Source organism: Triplophysa rosa, linkage group LG13 (genome assembly GCF_024868665.1).
Source record: "Triplophysa rosa linkage group LG13, Trosa_1v2, whole genome shotgun sequence".
Classification (NCBI taxonomy): Eukaryota; Metazoa; Chordata; class Actinopteri; order Cypriniformes; family Nemacheilidae; genus Triplophysa; species Triplophysa rosa.
The window spans coordinates 17328592-17349213 of NC_079902.1; the positions used below are offsets into that span (position 1 = coordinate 17328592).

Consider the following 20622-nt stretch of genomic DNA (forward strand, 5'->3'; position numbering starts at 1 on the left):
CCCCCCCCACCTTGAGGTGTAAAAGAGATTTGTGTCTCATGAGATCCACATCATGCCTGTAACCAAAAGGTGCAATGCAAACATTGTGGCCTAGGACTAATGTGTTGAAACAGGGCGCATTTTGCCTATGAAACACAAGGAACTTGAAAGAACTACACTTCAGCAAGACACATCATTTTATATACTATAGAAGAGAAACGCCACAGACAAGCTTTTATTACACGCCCCTAGCCATTTTATTTTTACACCGAGGGAATTTTTAAACGACACGCTTTATATTGGATAGAGTTATGCGAAGTCTTTGTGTGAAATCTGCATAATGTTCCTGGCACAGGGACTTTATATCGGAAAGTGAAGGTTAATTTATATTTACTGCACTTCAGCTTCCGATAGAAGATAAATCAAATACATTTTAATAAATGTCAACGTGTACAATTTTATTGTGGCTTGGGGAGTCATAACTGCAGTGACTGTGCCTGCTTCTGAAGCACACAAGTGCATCTTGTAGTCAAAACCCCAAAATACGGTAAAAAAATATTATACTGAGGAAATGATGTGATCTCAAACCTACATGTAACCCAGGTATCTCTACCAAAGTCCCCCAATAACATTATCCTTGAATAAGACTATGCAGAGAAGAAAAAAGTTTATATGTAAACTCAACATCATGTGAATTTTCAAGTATCCATGCTGATAAGACAGACATGCTTATATCTGTGTGATCCAGAGGTATGGGCACATTCTCAGCTCCGGTACTTTCCCCGGGCTGCAGAGAAGGTGACAGAGGTCTTGGTTCCCACAGTCTGGTGTTTTGGGTATGATAAAGTCCCCAGCGTCAGTAAAAACTCACTTCTAAAATATAGTAAAAAATAGCTGATTTGTTGTAAACAAGGAACTCAGAGGTTCCCAAACATGGGATATATCAAGTGGGACGTTTTTGCTGATAAATTAAAGATTAAAATAACATCCAAACTGGATTTCTCACTGGCAATAATTAAAGGGATAGTTCACCGAAAAATGAAAATTCTGTCATCATTTACTCACCCTCTTGTCATTTCAAACCTTTATGACTTTCTTTCTTCTGCAGAACACAAAAGAAGATATTTTGAAGAAAGTGGGTAACAGAACAGCACTGGCCCTCATTCACAAGTGAATGGGGGTCAGTTAACAATATTCTTCAAAATATCTTCTTTCGTGTTCTGCAGAAGAAAGATGGTCATACATGTTTGACAAGAGGGTGAGCAAACGATGACTGAATTTAAATGTTTGCGTGAACTTTAATGTGTGCACGCTCTAGTGCGGGTTTCCCAAACAGAGGTTCGTGAGAGAATTGCAGGCGGTTCGAGAGTTGGTACACTGCGTGTCTATCTGTGTATCAAGTTGCTTTGAAAAATGCAAAGAAATGTTACAGGTTTAACATAATTACATTTAAGTAAAGATTACTCAAAACACACTAGTGGACACATATTTTAGCATGATTTAAATACAAACCCACTGGACCAATGTTCATCAGCATTCTTAAATATTAGGCTATATGAACAATAACTTTAAGTGTAATTGACCACTAAGTGGCACCAGTGTGTTTAAACCACACAAACACGTTCAGATTCTTTATTAAAGGGGTCATATGGCGGAAGTACGTGTTTTTCTGTGTTTTTGGTGTGTTATAAGTTGCCCATGCATGTATTAGACACGTAAAATTGCACAAATGAAAGTGTGGGAACAAAAGATGCATTCTATCTAAAAGCGAATGCTCAACCAGACTTGCCTGAAACACCTAGTGTAACCACATCCCGACGAATCTACGTAACTTCGTAACATGATTTGACTCAGACCGCCCAAATCTACACGTAGTTAATGTGGGTGTAATTGTAAATCTAATTGGATCGCCTGTCAGTACAATTGCTTTGGAACCTGATGTTCCGAATATGGTAAGAGACGTTACATTTCCGTGAAATGCTTGCAGTATTTGACCAATCACTACGCACTGGTTAACTGGCCAATCATAGCACACCTCGCTTTTCAGAGCGCTGAGCTTTGTAAAAAATCAATGCGTTTCAGAGAGGCGGGGCAAAGAGGAGATACACACATGCACGGTATGTGGAAAATACAGCGTTTTTTAAACTTTAAATGGTGTATACACATTGCATTACATCTAAAACAAACAATAATATTCGTTTTAGCTGTGCAATATGACTCCTTTAAACCATCTGCAGTACATAAACCTCTTTTGTGAGTGGTTCATAAACACTAATGGCTTGATCGACTGTCTCCAGTGGTGAAGTTAATACTGTCTGTCCTGCTCTTCTCCACAGAGCTTTTAAGTGAATTTATTTCCATTTAAAGACACTCAATTCCACCTGAATACTATAAAAGACTGTGTTATGTGAACAATGTTTGGAAAAAAGATTTATTTTAGAGTTATCTCAAAGCACCGTAAACTGGTTTTAAATGGAAGGATTTGTGTTCTTATTTCAGGGTATGCCATGGGTTTGATTAATAACCAGAGAGGTCAGGGGGTTACAATGTTCCACTGCCAAACAAAACGCCTTCCAGGTGCACGGACCGACAGAGATATGGTATAACTGAATATCTCCCCTGCAAAAGAACACAGGGGTTACTGATAAAATTGAAAAATCACTTGCCATGGACAATCCTTCATAGAAAGCATTAAAGGTAGATGATAGTATTTGATTGTACATTAATTTAATAAAAAAGTACAGAGCATCTGGAGAGAGACTGTTTCATTCCCTGCAGCTTCCCTTGAAACGCAGCTCTAATCACAACTCAAGATGTTCACCGTACAATGAAACCTCTAATCAGAATAAAAGCAGTTTGACACGAGTAACAACGGGAGCTTAATTAATGTCTATGGGCAAGATTCCTGGAATAAAATTAACCCTCAGCATGAACCAAATTACACTGTCAAATGAGATTCTACACTGGCAACACCTTAACTATGAATCTGTGAAAGAAACAGCCCTGTGTTTTATTCATCTCTCTCTCTCTCTCTCTCTCTCTCTCTCTCTTATTTCTAAATTATGTTTAGAAATACTGTGTTTTACATTTTTTTACAACGAGAATGTTGAATTTTGTTATCATCAGTGTGTGTAAAATATACATTAATATGTTTACTAATTATAATATTTAGCTCTCTGAATGCTTAAGCAAGACCAAACTGCTTTGAACGTGCAACCTACAGTATAATGCAAAGACATATGACCACCCATATGACTTATTTTTATGTTATTAAAAAATCACTATAGTAAAATTTTAAATATTCCATCATTTAACTTTCTCCTCAGCAACTCACAATATGTAACTGTTAGAAGTGTGAATTCTAATGAAAGGACCCATCTCAACAAAGTGACAACTTTGTGACCATCACACCGTTCCAGTCACCCATCGAGAAACCATTTGTCCACTGAGCTCATCTTCAGACTTCACAGGAGATGCTAATGAAGTATAGGCAAATTGTGAGACAATTTTGTGGAACATGAGGATCTGTTATGTGGTTTTGTTTAGACACAGATCTGTGCAGCTTCCATATAGCCTGTGAGATCATAGTGCATGCTTCACAAAATGTTCTTGAAAAAAAGATGCTGTGATAATTTTTTTATGCAAAAAGTGCATAAGCACTTTATAATTATTATTCTTTAGCTCTTTATGATCTGATGCACTATCAATATTTCAGGAATCAATGTATCATAATTTGGACACATTTCTATTTTTAACAGACAAATTAATTTGTATCTATTCTGTATCACATTTGTGGTGTTTACGGTGCTTGCTTTGAGATAGTTTAGGGTCAAAAACTATCTATTTATGCAGATAACAGACAGCTTATGCCAAAATGAAAAATTCTCTACCTTCCTACAATCGTTTCTACAGTTTTACAGCATTTTTGGCAACTTAAAAAAAAGTACACTCAGCGTTTGGACTGAAGGAGGGATGGGCGGTATTAACGCCTCACCCCTGGGACAGAGACTCTTAATTTCACATTACATGCCAGAGCACTTCAGACATGACAACTGTTGCATCAATAGATTATGCTCTTTTAATATAACTCATTTATTATTCACTAAATCAAAATATTACACTGCTCAAAAAGTCTATCTACGTGTAAGAAATGGAGAATATTTTTCGCAATGATGAAACGACAAAATGAAGATGAAGACTGGGAAACCAGTTTCTTGGATGCCCGTGAATGGTCACCGGTGTTTTACAACTATTCCAACGCGTCAGAGTTAAATGGCACAGGGCACGATCTTCTTGACCTGTCTCGTGCTGTTCCACTCGGTTTGGTTTTGGGAACTTTTATAATCTTCGCTGTGGCTGGAAACATCTTGGTGATACTCTCAGTGGTGTGTTACAGGCACTTAAGAAGTCCAACAAATTATTTAATCGTCAATCTCGCGATCGCCGACCTGCTCCTAGGCACCACCGTGTTACCCGTATCAGCCACATTGGAGATAGTAGGCTACTGGGTCTTTGGGAGGATTTTCTGTGATGTCTGGGCAGCCGTTGATGTGTTGTGCTGCACCGCATCCATTATGAGCCTGTGCGTAATCTCCATTGACCGTTATATCGGAGTGAGCCATCCTCTGCAGTACCCCAATATCGTAACGGGACGCAGAGCTATCCTGGCCATGCTCGGGATCTGGATCCTGTCTCTGGTGATCTCCATTGGACCCCTGCTGGGATGGAAGGAGCCCCCGTCACCGGACCACACGGTGTGCGTAATAACCGAGGAACCCTTTTACGCACTGTTCTCATCACTTGGTTCCTTCTACATTCCTTTAATTGTTATTCTGGTCATGTACTGTCGTGTTTATGTAGTGGCCAAACGCACGACCAGACATTTGGAAGCCGGTGTGAAGACAGAGACGATGAATTCAGGTGAAATAACGTTAAGGATTCACAGGGGTTCGCAGATGCATGAGGACACCGGTTGCTCATCCAGGGGTCGCGCGCATCAGGGGAGGAATTCTCTGACTGTGAAACTTTTGAAGTTTTCGAGGGAGAAGAAGGCAGCTAAAACCTTGGGGGTCGTGGTTGGCATGTTTACGCTGTGCTGGTTACCATTCTTCCTCACATTACCAATTGGTAGGTCTTTTTACGCATGGCTGCGCAGTGGTTGGGGAGACCGAGGTTAGAAGTTTTTGCTTCAGCAAGGTGTCTGTATTATTTTTTAAGTAAATTTCACTTGAACATGACTTGCTGTCTTGTCTACAAAAAGCACAACATTCCCTCTATATAGATGGAAACATGCCATTAAATATATTATTATTAGCCCACATTATTTCAGGAAAAACAGTAAAACAATTTTCAGCACAATAACTACTAGTAATAAGTAGTAGTTTCATAAATTACATTATTTTGGGAAAACATCCTGTCCATCATCCTGTTTGGACTGATGCCTAGGCTAACTTCGGCTTGTCAATATTTATTTTCATTTAATTAAGATCTGTGTAAGGTTAGCGGTCACGATCCTGTCTGTGTTTTCCAAACTACCATGGAAAACACAAACAGGATCGTGACATTAGCATACAGTAATTAAAATAAACAATCATCACAGGGAACAATAATTTTTCATTATTACTTTTTTGCTTAATGTTTAACAAACAATGAAAGATGAGAGTCAATTATTACAGCGATTGCCGTTAGAATGAATGTCTCATAAGTTTGGCCAGAGAGGTACAACTTACTTATCTGCTATGAAATGGAAAGGCAATTGGAAAAAAACAAACCACACAAAAACTCAGTTATTCATCTGAATGGCCTTTACACGATGTGAGAAACCACTTGGTAATTTGTCCCATAAGCCTTCTGCTGCTGGAAGGCTGCGGTGGGAAGACTACAGACATGGGGTTAAGAGAAGAGTAAATCTTTTTGCACTTTATTTCCTACTCCCTCTCATGGGGGCCAGTGTGGGGTCCGCTGTATCCATCGCTTAACCGCCACAACCGGGAGTATGAGAACGAGGCCTGGATCACAGCCATACAGACAGAAAGGCAGGTTATTATTAATGAATTAGCATACTAGGCATTCCTATCCCAGACAGGGTTATCTGAGCAGGGCAGAAGGCTTGGAAGTTTAGCTGGCTTGGTCCCTAATTAGGCAAATGGATTTGAAAAGCTAAAAACAGTAGCATGTTTATTTAGGTCTGTAGGCTATTAATTAGTGTGGCTGTGGAGGTCAGCTTCACTTAAATTTATTACAGTATGTGGTTGCGTTCTATTTAAAAGTTTATTTAGATAATGGAAGTGTGTTTACACAAAAACCCGAAGCTGGGGCTTTGGTTCTGGTGTAGGAACTGGCGTATGTGGAAAGAATAATAATGTGTGTTGTTGTCATGGTTATAGAGAACAGAAAAAAACTGTGAAGGAATACATCAGAAGATGTTTTACCATAATGACTTGATGTGATGTTTGTATTAAAGATTAGATAAGGATAAAAGTTTGAGTATGTTTGAACTGCTATACCTGCACACCTAAAGAAGGCCATCATTTTAACTCGTGTATTGCTGAGGAAATAGACACACAAGATACATTTGCTAACAATGCACGTGTCTTGTTACATAAATCACTGATATGTTTCCAAACCTGTCAAACTAGACAATGGAGTGAAAGCCAGTACGCCACTTGGACTGTAGACCAGAGGGGAAAACAGGATGCAAGGATATGGACAGTATGTCTTATACTTGTTTGCTTCCTTTTGGAATCTTATATTCAAGAAGAGTTCATTTCTAGAAAATCTAAGAACTTAAAATAAATGAGCTGGAGGGTCAGAATGAAACATGTTTGGATAAGTGAGCTGCTTTGGTGTTGTTGGAATCAACCAAAGCCTATGTGAGATCCATTTATGTGTGCTTTTAGATAGATCGTTGTCACTTATTTAGTCACTTGGCCCTTCACTCATGCATTCAATTTTTTGGCCAAGTCTCATGGTTCCCATGGTGCTTTTGAATGTGGTGAGTCGATGCAATAGGGCCGCAGCATTGAGGTGCCTCCCAGATGATGGATCCCAGTCTACAGAAAATCTTTTGTGACGCTAATCCTTTTAAAAAGTTTATGAAGATACACCAAAAGCACTATGGGTTGTTTTGAAATGTTAATGGTGCATAGTGTATGTGTATTATAACATAAAGCACTCTGCAAGCTTTTTATCCAGGCTCAGTAAAAGCTTGAGTTTAAATATCTTTTAAACCGCCCATGATTAATTTATTTCAGCACTGTCTAATCCTATTGCCATTACATTTTTCAAATTCCCATCCTGATGTAAACACAACCCCTGACTGAACTGTTTCAAAAGGCCACTTTGGTTATCAAGAGTTACAGCGAAAACTATACTCTATTATCCAATAGGAATTATTTTACAAGACTACATCTCTAAAAGTCTCCTTTCACAATAAATATATCTATTTAAAATTTTATTTGAAGTTAAACTATTTTCACTCGAATGTGCGTTAACACAAACATTTCGTAAGCAATCTTTGCTGCCACCTGCTGGTGACTGAAGCGAGTAGCATGCATTCGTCTTCAGAACATTTGTTTGCGATAGTTTTGCCGACAGAGGGCACAATTATGTTGCAGTGTTAATAATATTTTCATGGAGGTTACTTGTTAAAAGACAAAAAAGTTAACTGCATTAGTCACTAGGATTTTGCCAAGTATAATATTATCAGTGTTGTTTCTGGAAGAAAATTTATATCAACATTATTTCTACCAACCAATCAGATTGCAGGAATAGTTCAATTTAAGATTTCGGTATGGGTCAACTTACTTGGGTCAGGGTTAGGTTTATTTAAGGACATTTGTATTTAATTAGTTAGTTATTTCGTTTATTTCTTCGACAGAATTGTTGTCAAGACAAACACCCATCCACCCATAATTAAATAACAGAACGTTATTAAATATTGAAAATATTAAATGACAAATAAAACCGGAAGGGGGACTCTTGCCCCCACATTTAAAAAAAAATATGCAGTTGGTCCTTATAAATTTCTGACCTTGCTGTACTTTTTCTTTGCAGTCTCATTCAATGTCAGCCTGCGGCCTCCTGACACCATCTTCAAAATCATTTTCTGGCTCGGTTACTTCAACAGCTGCCTGAACCCTATCATCTATCCCTGCTACAGCCGGGAGTTCAAGAACGCTTTCGCCCTCATCCTCAAATGCAGATGTCACCACAGGAGGCGACCGGGTTGGAGAGCTTATAACTACCAGAGTGCACACATCAGCTCCATCTACTCACGGCAAGACTCGAAGGACTCCGTGAACTACGGCAGTTACCTAAATGGAAGCCAAAGGACCCTGTCTTCTGCCAGCCCTAGCCCCAGTTACCACTCAAAAGGTCTGTCGCATTTCCAGGACGATGTACCTCGACACCCCCGGAGCAGGACACCTTCAGTGTTATCTGAGAGTATTTTGGATCATCATCTTGAGCCTGTTGAAGAAGACCCAAGCCTTAGGTCTTAGGTCACAGAGATCAGCCAGGTATAGGAGATTGCCCTCAAGTGCAAGAAAACAATTAGGATGTGGACTTGGAGTGTGATATGTCACTTTGAAAAAAGTTCTACTGATTTCTGCTTTATTGAGATGTACCCCTCTTTAAAACCCCAGCTTATAAAGCATCAAGCAATCCTAAAATCAGCCAACCATCTAACGTACAAAATGACAAGGCATTTGAAAAAGGATGAAAAAACATAGGCCCACCCCTTGACGTTTTTCAGGTGGGTTTTCTCAGGAGTTATTTCAAGGATGTCATTCAGGTTTAAGGGACACTGTACATGTGATGTTAAGAAAACATACAATTTCTTTCAGTGGTATGGCAATGCATTCCCTTAACACTGTGGATCACAGATCTTTTAGATTTTTAATCCATATCCCAAATTATTGCATTCAATCTTATATACAGCATGTCGCTAATGTACAGCACATTGTGAATACTGTGGCATTCTTAATGTCCAACATTAAAGCAATTTTGCCAGACTTTCTGATCTATTATTTTTCTCTCACTAAATACTTCAACATTTTTGAAAAATCTTACTGAAGCATGAACAACTACAAATGTTTTTATATCACAGCAGTTATTTAGACTGATTGAAAGTACAGAGCATTTTTGAGCCAAGGCATGCTGAAAAGTTTAGCTGTTAGTCAAAATGAGAAAACTGTTACGTATAATTTCCAGATTTATTTTATCAACAGATACATTTTCAGAGGTCATTCACTGGGTATAGACAACGCATTGTACATTTTATTTACAGTCAGTATTCATATATCATTTTCATAAGCACCCATGTTCAAGACAGGAGTTTCTGTGTTTTTACTACTCAATGAAACCCCTTAGGAAAAAGGCAGACCAGAGACAAATTGTTAATACTAACTTGAACACTTCACGTGAGGAATGTAGAACAAGGCTGAAAATACAGAGTCTTTGAACAGAAAAGTATGAAACTTTAACATTCCCACGCAGCAATACAAAAATTGTGTGATTACAAATTTCATGAAGGCATTTAATCTAAAGCAGAAAAGACTGAATAAAAATAAATAATTAAACTTAAGATTTAGTAACGATTACTAAACATAAAAAGGTAAACAATGCAACAAAAACAATTGTATATTGAATTGAATGCACACCTCTATCCCCATCTCAGCAAAAGATCCATTAATAGTACACTGACATTTAAAAAATCGAACATGGTTCTGTATTTACACTGTACAATTTGAAAATACAATATTCCTCTGATCGTAATATACTCTCCCGTCAAGATTTTGAAGGTTTGTCTTTTTCTTTTCAAACATGCAATAAGCCATCTCTTCAGGTGAAATTATAGATTTGACAGATTCTGACTTTTGTTACTGCATCTGCAATTAAATAATAATAGCTGTTAGATATTATAAACATTTAAAAAAAAACAATTACACCAAACATAAAAGATGAACGTGACCCACTGTGCTATGAAAGGCTCCTTAAACAACAAACTTATTCTTGGTGGTGGATCCACTTTTGGTGGCTGTGTCTGCATGTGACTGATATCCAATGATGACCTTTGATGGCACACCTAATCTTTCCTTATAAACACGCCTGTAAATAAAACGATTTACAGATATGTTTGCTATATTAACCTTATAATTTTAAAAGATTATGACCTAGATGTTCCTATGGTCAAAATGATTTTATGACACTATTTACCCTATATGTACGACAGCATCTTTGTTCTCATAGTCTGTCGTCCATATCGCTATTTTGTCTCCTTTTGTTCGCACATTGACGACTGCACCGCAGACATCATCGCTGTGGTCATCAAATCCTTCCCCCACAAGGCACAGAAGCTAAAAAACAAATGCAGACATTTCAGACTTCAGGAATTACATACACTATATCAATTCTTCAGCTAAAGCGGTAAAACTGGAGATTGTGGACCTACCGTCTCCAACCAGAAGCGGTCCAGATCTGCTCTACGTTGCTGTTTAGAAAGGGTGATCAGCCAGCGGCCGCCCCGTTTGTTTCTCTCATCCTCCCACATGGGCTCAATGCCATCCTGCTCCAAAAACAGTAAACAGATCAGCACGGCATGACAAACAACCCTGTCAGCGCTAATGCCCAGTAAACTCTCTGCTTACATCAAGTTGAAGAATAAATAAAAACAATCACAGAAGAGTCTTATAGGATTATGATATTTTGTGTGAGATAAAATGCTAAAAAAAAGAACTCAAACTTACATTTAAACATCACCTGCCTTACCTTGAAAAGGGAATAGTCACATCCTGACATTAAGTTACTTGATAACTGAATGTGATTGTATAACCTGGGAGCATAAGATTATATAAAAACAGGTTAATTTAAACAGAGGGGTTTGTGATTCATGGACACAAGGTGTATAAATACTCACGCCCAGAAGTCTTCCACTGTGTCAAACTTTGAGATGAGACGGAGATTAGCTTGCCATGTTTTGCTTTTGTCATTTTTAAAGAACCAAAGTGCCCATCTGCAAACAACAACAAAATCAAGATCACTCTCTCAGACATGTTGCGATTGCTTGGCTTCATTATGGAAATGAGAAATGAAATGTGATCTGGGTGACTTTACCTATTCTGCAGAGGATGTTTGATATAATCTTCAAGACTCACAATCTCTTGCCTGTTTTCGTCGTTTTTCTCTTCTTCTGAAATTGATAGATTTGTTGAATTTTCCTACAATGAAAAGAGAAAGAACAGCAAATATTTTTACCAAAACTCGTGACAGCTCATATGTGACTTAAAAGTGATGCACTTCAGAGAAAATGCCACAGTCTAATTCAGAGGAAGTCATACATTAGTCAATCTGCACACCCTGCAGTTTTCCCATTACGTAATGACAAATATTAAAAAGCTCATTCCAATATATATATGTCATAAATGTTTGTTTCCAAAAATAAACAGATAGCATTCTAACTAAACATTTCTCAAACCTGACACAGGTTTTATCAGTGATCTCTCTAGGAACGACTGTTTCATTGTGATTTGCCCAAACCTAACTATTACACTATATTATAAATTTAATTTGAGCTCTGGTCAGAAGAAGTGAAATATATGGGACATTTCACTAACCCTGGTGATAATTAAGCGTCGTGTCCATAAAGGGATTTTGTTTACGTGACATTCCTCATTTTAAGAGACACATCACCAAGCCATAGGTCTGGATTTTAGATAAACAAATCGCTTAACAACATGTCTAACTCTCAAAACAAACATGAAATAAGTTCACGCTTCTTTTCTTTTTTTACAAAACCCGTGAACACTTAAATGGCTATTAACAGTTTAATGTTATTCTTAACACGCATATGTGCGACAGAGCTAATAATAAAAACATCAGCTCATTTGACTGTCTGCTGTCATTACACCTCAGTAAATCTACTCCTTTTAGCCATCTTATCAACCCCGAATACATAAATCATATTTAACAGTCGATACTGCCAGTAATGTCAATAAACATATTCACAATAATGTTTGTAGGAGCACTTATTTTGACTCACCAGTTCAGCAGTCGCCATCTTCTATAAATGTGAAGGGTCTTCCCCGTGCGTGAAAACACATTTGATTGGCCGACCACGTGAGTGTGCTAGCAGCCCGCGCCCAGACAGCGCCCCCTAAAGGAGTGAAATTTGGACTCCACTCCCCATAATGAGAAATGATCGCAGTTTAAAATCAAAGACTGTCGATATATACAAGACGCCTCAATGGGGGAAGCACAACGCTCAGTACGGCAGTTCTTGCGACGGAAGTCCCGCCTTCTACTAAAAAGAGCCATTCGCTAGAGGGGAAGGTTGAAGCAGCGTGGAAATTGTTTTTAGTGCAGTTCAAGCATATAAAAAACTATATTTATGGTACGGCTGATGACAGATTTAATTGTTGAGCCGGCAGTATGTTGTTTTATTGTTATTTATATCTTAATAAGCAGTTTTAAAGATATCGGTCTTTTCCTATTCAGGTAGACCTTGCTGCCCGGAGACGTTCCAAATAAGGCTGCCGAGTGTGGAGTCTTGTCTTAAAGGGACTTTGTTACAATGCATTGAGATTCCCACCGTTTGAAGTCGAGAAGATATTCATGTTTTCGTTTGAACGAATAAATGTATGCATTCATACTATACATTTCTTTAATCGCATGTAATACTACTGTATGACTAAGAAGAGCAGATGTGTTTATGGGGAAAACGCTTCTTAAAAGCAGAATTCTGCCATGACTTCTCTTAACGAAATTATTTGAATTGAATTTTGTTCTGTCCAAAATATTTGATTAATGTTAATCTCATAGCTTCTAAGGAATTAAAGCAAGCAGAGTATGTATAAACAAGCATGATTTATTACCGAACAGCAGATGTATATCCGCATTATTACAGAATTTGACTCAATGCAGTGCCATTCCCACTGCGACAAACATCAAATGTAAAAAATCATAAACAAAAGGAAGCACAGAGAGTTTATATTTTGTAACCATATTTATTCCGCGTGTAACTGGAACTGAACACACAAGTACTTTCAGTTCCAAAACAAATGTTAACAAAATAGTCACCATTGTAAGTACAAAGTAACAAGAAAGATTTGAAATGCTTTGTTTGTTATTTTCATGGCAAGACAGGAAACATAAGGCTCGTGTTAGTGACTCGTGGATGCTTAGAACTGCAGTACTGTTCGGATACTGTGGGAGACACACATGACAAAAGTACATTTGGATTAGATGTTAATTGTTTCTCATATTGCATAAACAAAAATATTGCAAGAAGTAAAAACATGCATGTACCTCTTCCCAGCATGCATCAGATCAAAGGCCTCATTGATCTGGGTAAAGGGCAAAGTGTGAGTGACAAACTCATCCACCATCAGCTTCTTGCTCATGTAGTCATTCACAAGCTTAGGAACACTTTCCACACTCTTCCAGCCTTAAAGACAAAAGAAAAGCATTATTGTATGCAGTGGACTGTCTATATCAGGTAAATCAATATTATTATATACCAGGCTCTCAACGAGTTCTGATCAGTAAATTAGAAAATAGAACAGGAAATAAAAGAAAACCACCTACCACCAAAAGCTGTGCCTTTCCATGTACGCCCTGTAACCAGCTGAAATGGGCGGGTTGAGATTTCTTGACCTGCCCCAGCCACACCAATGATGACACTGGTTCCCCAGCCTTTGTGGCATGCCTCAAGAGCAGCTCTCTGAAATTCAAGACAAATGGTCAATAATGATGGTCATCCTATTAAAGCCAAGCTGTACTAAACAACAGGTCAATTACGTAGTCAAAGTGCACATTTTTGAGTCACCATGGCAACATAGATCTCCAATAGACCCTTGCGCAGCTGAATTACACATCTTTGTATTCATCCCAAACTAAATAGATGCCGTTTCTGTGGCCTACCATAATTCCAACATTTCCGATGCATTCAAAGGAATAGTCAACTCCTCCATCTGTCAGCTCCACCAGCACCTCCTGAATTGGCTTACTGTGGTCCTTGGGATTCACAAGCTCAGTGGCTCCAAACTTCTTGGCAATTTCAAACTTGTCTGGGTTGATGTCGATGCCAATAATCCGGGTGGCTCCGAGTGACTTGCAGCCCATAATGACAGCAAGGCCCACTGCTCCCAAACCGAAAACAGCACATGTAGAACCAGCTTCCACCTAATAGGGTGTATGAGTCAGCATGGGACATTTTAAAGCATTTTATAATCTAGTAATACAGAGAAAATGAACAGCAGATACCTTAGCCGTATTGAGGGCAGCTCCATATCCAGTAGAGATCCCACAGCCCAGGAGACACACTTTGTCCATAGGAGCTTGTTCATCTACTTTGGCCAGAGAGATGTCGGCCACTACGGTGTACTCGGAGAAGGTGCTGGTACCCATAAAGTGAAAGATCTGCTTGCCTTTGCAGGTGAACCTGGAGGTCTTATCGGGCATCAGACCCTGACCCTGGGTCACCCTAAATGTGTACAAAAATAAATTCATAAGAAGGTCTGAAAAATGCATACATGTAAATGTAAATAATATATGCATGATTACCTGATCTTCTGGCACAGGTTGGTTTTGGGATTCTTACAAAACTTGCATTCTCCACACTGGGGTACATACAGTGGAACTACAACATCACCTTAATAAGAAATAAGACAATTTCAGGAATCCTGCTCAAGTCTTAACACCACTCACATTTTGAAATGCCTTTCACAAGAGGCTTCACAGATCAAAGTATTTCAACTTGCCTGCTTTGAATTTGGTGACCCCTTCTCCAACACTCTCGACAGTGCCTGCACCCTCATGTCCCAGGATGACAGGAAACATCCCCTCAGGGTCACTTCCGCTCAGGGTGTGTGCATCAGTATGGCACACACCTGTCGCATGGATCTGAAGATAAACACAGTTTTAAAAGTAGTATGACAATATAATAGTTCTGTAACTGTGTTAATTTGAATGTATAGGTTTTTTTTACTTTCACTACACAGTTCTGCATAAATATGCTTGAGACAAGACAGCTGGGTCAAAACTTAACCTCTGTGCACCTGCCAGATGTAAATCTGTCACAAAACATGGAACTTTGACAGGGTGCAGTTGCAAGCCGGTTTATTACAGCTTTAGCAGAAGCCGTTGCAACTTTAACGTATAACACTTAGACTAAGTCAAGCATGGTGAACAATAGGGTAGTACTGAGATGAGACGGTCTCAAAATATCTAATTCTTCATCTCAAAATCAAAGATCTCAATGGACACCAAATCTAAGTGTGACACCCAATGAAAGACAGAAACAGAGTTGTATATCACTTTAAAAGGCAAATCTACAAGTGTCTGTTGATACCACATAACCTTTTGTTTCTATAAAGAGGTACAATGTTCAGATTAATGGTTTACCTTAACTCTAACTTCATGGGCCTTGGGTGGAGCAACCTCCACCTCCTCAATGGAAAGAGGCTTACCAGCCTCCCAAGCCACAGCTGCCTTGCATTTAATCACCTGTAGTTTAATTGGAAAGCAAGTCGTTCATTAATAAATCCATATAAATGAAGATTATACAAGATTTTTATGTCAAATAACTAATCTCGTCTTGTGTATGCAGATGCATTCAGGCAGATCAAGATGCAGTAAGACGCGATACAAATTACAAACATTATGTAGATAAATAAAGTCTATGTACATAGAATATGCGCGACATATGGTAAAACTCTATTTCTGTTTATATGCTGTCTGAAGTCTACGCTGAAAAGTGGGCGAAAGACAAAGCGCAATTAATACACACGAATACACTGTAGCATATCAGAACACAGAAAACAAGAACAACGAAAACAGGTCAAAGTAGCACAATGGATCTTTGTGCACCTAACAGTTAAATCTGGACTCCTGTTAAGCACAAGTGCTACTACATTGCAACCTTTTATTTCGAAATAAAGGCATTGCATGTTTTCACTCGACGCTTTGTAGAAATTTACGCACATTAAACACACACCAAAAATAATTATTTCATCACATATTGGGGGAAACTTTGTCTGACAACTTACTTTCCCGGTTGTGTCCATGCTTCTCTTCCACCGCGAGAGAAAGGGAAGAAGGGGTGTGGCAAACTGAATAACACTTTCAACAGCCAATCAGAGAGGCGGAACAGGCCACGCTTGAACAAAGTCCGTCGTTTTTCTCTGCCGACTCAGCGCTGTTGCTTGTCATTGGTCCAAGACTAAACGATTGCTTATACCCAACCAAACGTCTCAATCGAAATAAAAGCATCAATGACTTTCTGATACCTGATAGGTAGTGATGTTACGTTCTGAGCCGAGGCTTCGGAGCGTGTGTCGAGAAATCCTGGAAGCTTTCAGTGAAGCGCGTATCGAGGCTTGTATCGCTTTAGACCAATGACGTCATAGATGACGTCTGAAGCCTCGCTTCCGCCCGAGTAGTTCAGTAAGCGGTTCGAATCTTGACGCGACATTTTGACAGCTATATAAACCAAGTACCACAAGCACATTCACTGCCCTCTGCCCAGTTAAACCCAGACACTTTCCAGTTTTACAATAATAATATTGCCCCTTCTGCCTATTATGCCAAATAATTGATTTCCTGTAGCTCAGTGGTAAGAGCATTGCGTTAACACCGCAAGGTTGTGGGTTCGAGCCCAGGGGATTGCACATGCCTATGTATAAATAATGCAATGTAAGTCGCTTTGGATAAAAGCGTCTGCCAAATGCATAAATGTTAGTACAATAATTATATTATATACCACCAGAAAATACACATTATATTCATATAAATAGATGAGTCTAGGTGGAAATTGATTTTTTTTTCCTTCACCGTTATTTCTAAGCCTTAACTGGCGCAAAGTGCAGTGCATCACAGACCACATCAGGCACATCTGTAATGTATCTGCCTGTTCTACACTCGTTGGCCACCAGATGGTATTGTGAGCAAATGAAGCCTCGAGAAATGAACCCTTTTGTGAACCACTTGGCTGAAAAGCTTCAATGCTTCACGAGGCTTCATCTCGCCATCACTACTGATAGGCAGTAAATTATTAGCATAACGTTTGATTGTTAAGGCATTTCGAGCTGAGGTCAGTCCTCTCAGGAAGAGATTACTTTTTCGATTTTGTTTGGTTCAATTGATAAGGAGGGTCTGGAAAATCTCCTTCAAATACTTATCTTAACAGGTAATGCGAAGATATTACAAAACTAAGAATATGTCATCTAATCAGAAAAAAATAGGCAAAACACAATCTACACTTTGATAAAAGCAGATATGTATTTGCTCACAAACATGTCATTACAAAGGAAAGTGCATCAGAACAGTCTGATAACACATCCCTTACTTACCAAACAAGCTTACAAAGTTGAATTTAAAACAGAGACATGTTTGCAAATATACCAGATTTTATTTTGCAAGTCCATGGTGACAGTGTGGAACTAACATGAATTACAATGTAGAAAATACTGACATCCTTTCCAATCCAGCAATGAAGTTTTACATTATTGATCTCAGATGAGCTGGCTTTTTTCTTCACACTACACAGTAAGGCAAGCTTGATGTTGGACAGACCGGTACTGGTCCAGCTTTCAGCAACATGAAAACCAACCAGTTATAGTTGTGGGAGTCACTTGCCATCTTGCACACAGACAAGTGCAACTAAAAACAACAACCTATTTAAATAAAAATTCCACTGCTGAAAAAATACAAATGGTACAAAAGTAAAAAGTCCAGCTGTACAAGGGAGGCATTAATAAACAGTCCAAAGACTGTATTAGTCCCAAAAAAGCTGCTTCTGTGTTCTCCCAGGACGTTCCCTCTGCAGATGAAAAACAGGTCACATGTCCTGAAAGACCTTCATCATCTCCCACCTGCAAAGCACACACATTTTTTCTTTGAATGTGAAGGTATAACCTCATTTCTTATATTACCTGGAGATAAATACACAGTGCTATCACTCCAAGTAAATAACACTAACAAATTGATAATACTTTTAAATTGGTTTTCCACAGGTGAAAGAAAGTTTGCTTTGCTAAATGTCTTTCAGATCCAGATTCAGTACATTAAATTTGATTTTATTACAAATTTTGAGGTTCAACAATTTTAACTCACCTCTAAATCCACGTCCACCACCTCCTCCTCCTCTAAACCCTCCACTTCCACCTCCTCGTCCACCAAAACCTCCACCTCCTCGTCCACCAAAACCTCCACCACGACCACCGAATCCCCCTCCACGACCACCGAAGCCCCCTCCACGACCTCCACGGAATCCACCTGCAAGTATTTCACTCACTTTAGAATAGTCTTTCAGATATCAAAGCTGCACATTACCAGAGATACTTAAGATACTGGACAACCAGTATTGTATGTAGTTTTGAGGGCTTAAACTTAAGAATGGTCTTACCTCCTCTCCCACCTCTTCCTCCTCCTCTACCTCCTCGAGGAGGACCCTTCTCACCTGGAGGCCTGGGGAGGAACCTCTGAAGGGGTAGAAGCTTCATGGGGTCGATGTAGAACTGAAAAAGGATTTAAAAAATGTTACAGTACTATTTGACACATCGAAATAGCTAATAATGAAAGCAAAAAATAAAAAGGATGAGAAAGGACAGTATAAAACCCATGTTTCCTTAATCACTATATTAAAACAACACAAATTAAAAGATTTGTTCTTTCAAAAAGTAATTTCACACCAGTAAAACAATGAGAATGGACACATTTTGTAAAAACTATCTACAAAGAGGAAAAGTGAAAATGACAAATATGGTAAAAAACTGCAAAGCCATTATAAATGACAGCTTACCTTCTGCAACTTCTTGAATGAGGATGCCTTCATATTTTGAGAAAGTTTGACAGAAAAATACTGAGGGTTTAATTAAGGACTTTCATATATTTATGGAGGGATGGGGATTTTAGCAGATTAGACGGTTTCAACTGCAACAAAAATGTTATGTGACCCAAACTTAATTATTGGTAGATCTCTGCAAAAAATCAATAACAACAAAGTCTCTGTAGAGTAGATTATTATATTACATTTTATATAAACTAAAATATTAACAAATTAAACATAATATAAATTGTTATATTATACAGACCATTAAATAAATATCACTTGCAGTAACTTTTAAGGATACAAAATCACGAAGTTGTCCAAAGATCTCGTCGACCTTTCCAATCTGTTCTTTGTTTTCCAGGTAAACAGGAGCATTGAAGTAAGGAACTTTGTTTTCCTCCGTCACGCATTTACAGACAATGTCATCCTCACAGGGGTGCATGAACTCTCCGACGGCTGTAAGATTAGGTTGATCAATACAAGGGTTTAAGGTCACTTTTTCATTTTAGAATCAAAACTATGAATAGCACAATTTGTAAAAAAATAAATAATTTGTAATCGTGCTCTTTGGTAATTTATCATCAACCAGCTTCTTGAGGTATTAACCTGACATGCATTTAGACATAAACATTCCAATTAAAAGGTGTTTCAAGATCATAAGAAACATTTAAGTTAAATGAGTATATATACTTTAAATCTATTGTATGGACACAAGTATTTGAAACAGACAGGAAATAAGTCGGCTTTACCGACAACATGTTCCGGTGGACCATAATCCTGCTGCCTGTTAAATCCACCTCGTCCACCTCCTCTACCACCTCCAAACCCGCCACCTCTACCACCTCCAAATCCGCCACCTCTATTAAAACCGCCGCCACGACCCCCTCCTCGACCACCACCTCCGCGGAATGACATGGTGAAAACCCTGTGTGAAGTGAACACATGGAAGATAAATGTTTACACAAACCAGCAATGCCGAGCTACGAGGAATCTAACTGAAGTTTCCAGACAAATCCCAGAAAAACGATTTACAGGTTTGGTGTAATTTAGACAGAACTTCTTATCACAGCAATATACACTCAGTTACGGTAAATTACAGGAATGCTGCTACAATGGAAGCAGAGATCAGTTCACAGCATATCGAACAGTTCCAAGTGGAGAAGTCAGACCATTAGTATTTACAGATTACCATAAAACAAATATGCGCCGATATGAGAAGTCAAATTACCTTCAAAGATAATCGGTTGGTCTATAAAAATGCACGCCGTTGACTGGCAACACATGTGCCTTCACTGTCTGCCGTAAACGAATTCTCTCTGCCTGGTTTACAGACTGTCGTAAACATGGAAGTAGTTATGGGGCGCTAGGGGCGCACGTCTCATGTAATAAAACGCATATTTTGTTCTCATTTTCTGTTGCATAACGGACAAACACTTTCCCAGGGTAGAGATGCAGTACAGGTTTTCATAACTAGAACAAATCAAAGCTATATGTAAATAAAATAGCAGAATTAATGAGCTAGGATCTAACGGATCTTTTCTCGTATCATATCTAAGTAGACATGTTTTTTGTTTTCATTATTTCCACACCCCCAAATCTTGAATGTCTTTTATAATACTTTATGTAAGAAATTATGTTTTGCCTATTACAATAATACAAAATAACATGACATTCTGTATGGAGGCAGACAGTGAGTATACCAGCAGAGGTCACTCTTGACACACGATAAACTAGCTTTAGATTACAGTATCTATGAAGGGGCTGAGATGGTCGTGAAGGACCAGAACATTTGGATTCTGATCAGGGACAGCTGG

General features: G+C 38.6%; 4 protein-coding genes across 4 annotated transcripts; 1 reads left to right on the plus strand and 3 right to left on the minus strand.

The window, feature by feature from the left end:
* The first annotated feature begins 4085 nt into the window (after nt 1-4085).
* Nucleotides 4086-9071, plus strand: adra1bb (adrenoceptor alpha 1Bb). The gene is made up of 2 exons (XM_057349738.1): nt 4086-5106; nt 8035-9071. Exons 1-2 carry the CDS (start codon nt 4149-4151, stop codon nt 8478-8480), a joined length of 1404 nt encoding a protein of 467 aa, XP_057205721.1. The 5' UTR covers nt 4086-4148; the 3' UTR covers nt 8481-9071.
* A 94-nt stretch (nt 9072-9165) lies between these two features.
* On the minus strand, nt 9166-12211 carry eif4ea (eukaryotic translation initiation factor 4ea). The gene is made up of 8 exons (XM_057349740.1): nt 12020-12211; nt 11095-11198; nt 10898-10993; nt 10750-10813; nt 10433-10546; nt 10198-10337; nt 9957-10089; nt 9166-9869 (listed from the first exon to the last, which is right to left on the minus strand). The coding sequence occupies exons 1-7, from the start codon at nt 12035-12037 to the stop codon at nt 9975-9977; spliced, it is 651 nt and encodes a 216-aa protein (XP_057205723.1). The 5' UTR covers nt 12038-12211; the 3' UTR covers nt 9166-9869; nt 9957-9974.
* Nucleotides 12212-12820: 609 nt separating this feature from the next.
* adh5 (alcohol dehydrogenase 5) lies at nt 12821-16387 on the minus strand. Its single transcript, XM_057349739.1, has 9 exons — nt 16026-16387; nt 15382-15483; nt 14739-14880; nt 14542-14629; nt 14242-14461; nt 13900-14160; nt 13564-13699; nt 13285-13423; nt 12821-13182 (listed from the first exon to the last, which is right to left on the minus strand). Exons 1-9 carry the CDS (start codon nt 16041-16043, stop codon nt 13158-13160), a joined length of 1131 nt encoding a protein of 376 aa, XP_057205722.1. The 5' UTR covers nt 16044-16387; the 3' UTR covers nt 12821-13157.
* An 853-nt stretch (nt 16388-17240) lies between these two features.
* On the minus strand, nt 17241-20149 carry gar1 (GAR1 homolog, ribonucleoprotein). Its single transcript, XM_057349689.1, has 7 exons — nt 20037-20149; nt 19558-19733; nt 19110-19264; nt 18779-18838; nt 18383-18494; nt 18091-18252; nt 17241-17849 (listed from the first exon to the last, which is right to left on the minus strand). The coding sequence occupies exons 2-7, from the start codon at nt 19721-19723 to the stop codon at nt 17839-17841; spliced, it is 666 nt and encodes a 221-aa protein (XP_057205672.1). The 5' UTR covers nt 19724-19733; nt 20037-20149; the 3' UTR covers nt 17241-17838.
* Nucleotides 20150-20622: the final 473 nt, after the last annotated feature.